This window comes from Poecilia formosa, unplaced genomic scaffold, assembly GCF_000485575.1.
Source record: "Poecilia formosa unplaced genomic scaffold, Poecilia_formosa-5.1.2 Scaffold594, whole genome shotgun sequence".
In the NCBI taxonomy this organism is placed as follows: domain Eukaryota; kingdom Metazoa; phylum Chordata; class Actinopteri; order Cyprinodontiformes; family Poeciliidae; genus Poecilia; species Poecilia formosa.
Genome location: NW_006800533.1, coordinates 218506 through 224843, shown reverse-complemented (window position 1 = coordinate 224843; position 6338 = coordinate 218506). Strand labels below are relative to the sequence as shown.

Below are 6338 nucleotides of genomic sequence, written 5' to 3'. Positions count from 1 at the left end.
TGTTTAAAAACAGCCTGGTGGTCTGGAACGTGCAATCACCGTCTTCTCAAATCTCCTTCTCTTGTTTCCCCTGAACGTTTCCATCAGGGCTGCATCTGTCTGCAGGAGTGAAGCATCTCACCTCTCATCAGGATCTTTGTTCAACAACAGGAAACGCCATTAGATCAGAGTAACTAGGACCAGAACCAGAACCAGAATCAGGACCAGAACCTGAACCAGAATCAGAACCAGGACAAGGACCAGGACCAGAACCAGAATCAGAACCAGAATCAGAACCAGGACCAGAACCAGAACCAGGACAAGAATCAGAACCAGGACCAGAATCAGAACCAGGACAAGAATCAGAACCAGGACCAGAACCAGGACAAGAATCAGAACCAGAACCAGGACCAGGACCAGGACCAGATCCAGAACAAGAATCAGAACCAGAACAAGGACCAGGACCAGGACCAGAACCAGGACCAAAACCAGGACCTGGACCAGAATCAGAACCAGAATCAAGACCAGGACCAGGGCCAGAACCAGAATCAGAACCAGAATCAGAACCAGGACCAGAACATGAACCAGAATCAGAACCAGAACGAGGACCAGGACCAGAACCAGAATCAGAACCAGAACGAGGACCAGGACCAGAACCAGAATCAGAACCAGAATCAGAACCAGGACCAGAATCATAACCAGGACCAGAACCAGGACAAGAATCAGAACCAGAACGAGGACCAGGACCAGAAGAAGAATCAGAACCAGAATCAGAACCAGGACCAGAACCAGAATCATAACCAGGACCAGAACCAGGACCAGGACAAGAATCAGAACCAGAACCAGGACCAAAACCAGAACCAGGACAAGAATCAGAACCAGAACCAGGACCAGGACCAGAATCAGAACCAGGACCAGAACCAGAACAAGGACCAGAACCAGAACCAGAACCAGAATCAGAACCAGGACATGAATCAGAACCAGAATCATAACCAGGACCAGGACCAGAACCAGGACAAGAATCAGAACCAGAACCAGGACCAGGACCAGAACCAGAACCAGAACCAGGACGAGGACCAGGACCAGAACCAGAATCAGAACCAGAATCAGAACAAGAATCAGAACCAGAATCAGAACCAGAATCAGAACCAGAATCAGAACTAGGACCAGAACATGAACCAGAACCAGGACAAGAATCAGAACCAGAACCAGGACAAGAATCAGAACCAGAACCAGGACCAGAACCAGAACCAGAACCAGAATCAGAACAAGAATCAGAACCAGAATCAGAACTAGGACCAGAACATGAACCAGAACCAGGACAAGAATCAGAACCAGAACCAGGACCAGAACCAGGACCAGAACCAGAATCAGAATCAGAACAAGAATCAGAACTAGGACCAGAACCAGAACCAGGACATGAACCAGAACCAGGACAAGAATCAGAATCAGAACCAGGACCAGAACCAGAACCAGGACAAGAATCAGAACCAGAACCAGGACCAGAACCAGGACCAAAACCAGAACAAGAATCAGAACCAGAACCAGGACCAGGACCAGAACCAGGACCAAAACCAGGACCTGGACCAGAATCAGAACCAGGACCAGGACCAGAACAAGAATCAGAACCAGGACCAGAACCAGGACCAGAACCAGGACCAAAACCAGAACCAGAACCAGGACCAGGACCAGAATCAAGACCAGGACCAGGGCCAGGACCAGGACCAGCACCAGGACCAGGACCAGAACCAGGACCAAAACCAGGACCAAAACCAGGACCAGGACCAGAATCAAGACCAGGACCAGGGCCAGGACCAGGACCAGCACCAGGACCAGGACCAGAACCAGGACCAGAACCAGGACCAGAACCAGGACCAGGCTTCCAGGTTTCGTTAACCAGGTGTTCTCCAGGTGTATCTACCCAGTGTTGCTCACCTGTGCGGTGGTGCAGCGGGCTGTGTGTGACGTCGCTGTGGCTGGTCAGCGCCGTCTGCAGCGCCGTCGCCTCGGAGATGAGCTGGAAGGTGATGTTCCGGTAGCACACACCTGGCAGCCAGTGCTTGAACACCGTCTTCCCTTTGTAGAAATCTGGAGACGAACAGAAGAGACGACCTGGAGAAAGCGGTTCACCTTCAACCCACCTGATTCCTGTCATTCCTCTGGAATCAGGAATAATCTGAAGGGGAAACTGGGATCATCCAGTCAGTGGGAACGTTTTCCCACCGACTGGATGAGGAAGAACTGGGCTTCCAGGAAACACTGGCGTCTGAGTTCATGTCTGGAGTTCCTCAGAACCGACTGTTTGGACTCTAAGGAGATTAACATGTCATATTATTGGCGGGGATTACACTGCCACCATCAGGTCAGGCGAGAAACTACAGCCTGGTATTTATGTTTCCAAGCAGACGGTGTTTCATCAGGTTTCAGTTTTCCTCACCTTTATAGAGCATGGAGCGGCGCTCCAGGCCCTCCGTGTAGCTGATGTTGACCCGGCTGAACACGGTTCTGACTGGTGGGTCAATGTCGAACACAACGCCGGTTTCTGGAGCCTCTCTGTAGTCAGAGATGTACGCAGCACGGACAGGAAGTGGCTCTGCGGAAACAGGAAGATGGAAACATAAAATGTTTTCTGAGGAATTAAAAAAAAATTTAAATAAAGTTTTCGCTCCACTTCTAGCAACACACAGTGTAATGTTGATAATATCTGAAGGTCTGGTATATCAGGTGGTGATATTTCATAAACAGGAGCAGCTGGAATGCTCCTTACTTGTGAGAACGGGAACGCTCTTCATGGGTCGGGACCAGCTCCGTCCCAGGTTGACCAGTAGCCCCACCGTGTAGCAGAGGCCGTGGAAAGACGCGTTGAACAGCAGCGGCTCGCTGGTGTTGATGAACGGAACCAGAACCAGCCGAGGTTCTCCTGAGATCTGCACCGCATACGCTGTGACGTTGTCCTGAAGGTCGCCGCGCTCCAGCGTCGCCACAATCAGTCCCTCCTGATTGGTGGACACCTGAAACGCCGAGGAAACCTGGAAAACACAGCCGCGTGTCATCAGCTGACAGGAAGTTCAACCAGGTTCAGACAGGAAGGCAGAAAAACGATGGAACCTCACGACCCATCAGCCTTTCTGGAGGTCTCAGAAATAAAACTACAAAACAGCGGTAACCAGGAGCGAGCCCTGAGGAACTCCACTCTGAAGCAGCGCTGCAGGTGAAACACTGTCACCTAAAACTTCTGATCCGGTTCTTGTTTGTCCAGTTTTCCTTCCTGTGACGGTTAAAAATGGCCGAAAGTCTTTCCTGGTTTTACCCAACAATTCTTTGACTGGATCGTTTTCTGACTCCGAACCGATTCCTTTCTGGAAAGGGTTCCTCAAACAGAAAACATTTGATTCACTGAACGGGTCCCTATAAAAATTCAGTAAAAAATGAAATTAGTTTTATGTCAACATCAAACAGTCTGCAATGTTTCAGATCATCAGTTGGATCCTAGCAGGTCTGAGAAGAACAATCAGGAACCTCGGTCCGGTCGGATCGTCTCTCCCGGTCCGGTCGTGGTGATTACTTCCTGCCAGGTTGCCTCTGAGCAGCCGGTGAAAACATCCTGACCTTGGGATGTCCGGATTGTCGACCGGATCCTGCTGGGACCAGTTCCACCCAAAACCTAGTTGTCTGAACAGATTCTTCTTTCTGAACAGACTCCTGAACATTTTAATTCCCAAACTGAAAACCCGACGGTTCTGCTGAAACCATCCGGACTCGAACCCTTAGATACTGAACCGGATCAGAGCTGCTTCTAACATGACTTATGAAACATTTCTGCAGGTTCTGACCCAGTTTTCTGGATCTCTCTGGGTTTTACTGGTCTTAAGGGACCAGCATGTGACCCAACATAACCACAGCTGGTTTCCCTGAACAACATCTGCTTGCTGCCTCCGGCCCGGGTTCTGACCCGGTTCTGTCTCTGACCCAGATTCCTCATCCCAGAACCAGTAATGTGCCGGTTCTGATCCAGTTCTGGTTCCGGTCAGCAGGAAACGCGTCTGTTCATGACTGCTGGCCGTTACCATGGCAACAGGGATGAAGTGGTGACGGGTGGGGGCCGGGGGTCATTATGTCTGGTTCCAGGGTCACCATGGCAACGGAGCCAAAGCTGAAAGCTGACCGTTCTTCCATCGACCGGTCCAGTTCTGATCTGAGAAGGAGGAGCCAACCAGATCCAACAGAACCAGTCCAGAACCATTTCTGTTGGTCCATTCTTTGGGTTCAGCGAACAGAAAGTGGAGAACAGTTCTGCTCTCTGATTGGTCGCACCCATTCGGCTGAATGGACCCAGCTGGAGGGGGGTCGGGTCAAAGGTCAGCCCCTCCCAGCAGCTGCCAACATTGTGATGTAAACACAATGGCTGAGGAAGAACCCGGTACCAGGAGGACAGGAGGTCCAAACGGGCACACCGGACCCGACTTCATGTGACTTTTCATGAAGCTTCCAGAACCAGAACCAGAACCACCAGCTGGAGTTCTCCTGACTTCTCCAGCATAGGTCCAATTGATGGGATGCACCAGAACCCAGCTGATTTTCTCTGATCCGGTTCTGAAACCGGTCACTATTCAGAACCAGGGAGATATGTTTCCTGCCAACACCCTGAATAAACTCTGTTAACCCGGTTCTGACCCGATCTGTGAGCATCTCAGCACAGTTCTACACAGAGGAGCAGAACCCGACAGAACCAGGCTGACCCCGGCAGCAGAACCAGTTGGACCCATCCGGCTCAATGTTGGTTCTGCTCCAGAGACCCTCCTGAAGGCCCAGAACCACAGCAGAACTGGGCCTCCAGCAGAGCAGCTGTTGGCTGCACCCCCTGCTGGACAGAATCGAGACTCGCTGTGCTGGTTGCTGGGGGACCAGAGGTGTTGCCTAGCAACCAGCAGGCCAGATCAGGTTGGTTTATACTCCAAGTTCAGCGTAATGAACCAACAGGAAGAGTTTGTTAAATAAACGTTGATGCAGTTTTTTCCAATCGAGACCAAAATAATCAAACTTTCATTTATAGATTTAGATTTATGACAACCATAATCTGTGTCATTGAAATAGTTTGGACTCCGCGTGCCTACAGTCCTTAAGTAGACCCGTTCATTTCGGGTCGGTTCTCCTCCACGCCCCCAGCACTCTGACACCCTGGGCAAAGAGCCGGATCACCCATTACTACAACTGAAGCGTCCTCATGTTTACCACTCAGAACCAAATCAGATCCGACACGAACATAACCAGATCCAGACTCCAGCTGAGCTACAGGAAGTCCAGACATGTTCGGTTCTGGAAGAGGTTCGATGGGCCAGACAACCCGACCCAACTCAGACGGTTCTGATACCGGACCAGAAATATGAAACCGGACTGTCAGATAAGAGTGAGCCTGGAGGGTGTCTGCAGATCACCATCAGAACCAGAACCAGTTCTGGTCTCACCATCACTCAGCAGCAGAACTTGGAGCCGGACAGAGAGATTCTGTGTGTGTGTGTGTGTGTGTGTGTATCTCTGTGTCTCTCTGTGTGTGTGTCTGTTTCTCTGTGTCTCTCTGTGTGTGTGTCTCTGTTTCTCTGTGTGTGTCTCTTTGTGTTTCTGTGTGTGTGTGTGTGTGTGTGTGTGTGTCTGTGTGTGTGTGTGTGTGATCCTCAGTGATGCTGACAGACATCCCTCCTCAGTCAGGCTGCAGCCGACTGACCCACTTTCTGCGGGACAACGAGCTGCTGGCTGCCCGCACGGGACCATCTACCCCCCTTCACCTCACGCACTGAAACACGCACACGCTCAACACGCACGTTTCATTCAGCCCCGTCGCCTCCAGTGAGGCCGGTTCTGAACAAAGCCCCCGAACCGCGCGGTCCGTTCGGGCCTTGACCCACCTGGACCGAGCCGAGCAGCAGGGCGGCGAGCAGCGGCGGAGGCAGCATGCTGGCTGCCGGCTCTGAGCGCTCTCAGCCCGGCCTGGAGCCTCCCGTTCCGCTGCGCATCCAAACAATGGCGCTGTTTCTGCCGCAGCGGCCGACGCTCCGCGACGCTCTGCACAGATTCGATCTGCGGGAGATTTCTGCTGCGCACCTCTAACTGCGCATCTTCAGCCGAACCGGACCTGCTGGGAGCCAGGGAAAACGGGCCGGGCTGCGGGGTCCATGCCGCGGCCCGGAGACGAGCAGGAGGTCGGTGTCGGTCAGCCGGGATGAAGCTGCTGCTGCGCGGCGTCGCCCCGCCCTGCGCTGCGCAGAGCTCCGGAGGCTGCACGGAGACGCGCACCTCCTCCTCCTCCTCTTCATCAGACACACGAACCACTGACTGGGAAACATGTTCTGACCTAGTTATCT

The 6338-nt window shown here is 52.3% G+C and overlaps 1 protein-coding gene across 1 annotated transcript; it reads right to left on the bottom strand.

The window, feature by feature from the left end:
* Nucleotides 1-1686: 1686 nt before the first annotated feature.
* On the bottom strand, nt 1687-6256 carry LOC103129982 (receptor-type tyrosine-protein phosphatase O-like; the record flags this gene model as incomplete). Its single annotated transcript, XM_007541255.2, has 4 exons — nt 5883-6256; nt 2747-3008; nt 2417-2572; nt 1687-2067 (listed from the first exon to the last, which is right to left on the bottom strand). Coding segments are annotated over exons 1-4 (847 nt in total), but the record flags the coding sequence as incomplete, so codon positions are not given.
* Between the last annotated feature and the right edge of the window lie 82 nt (nt 6257-6338).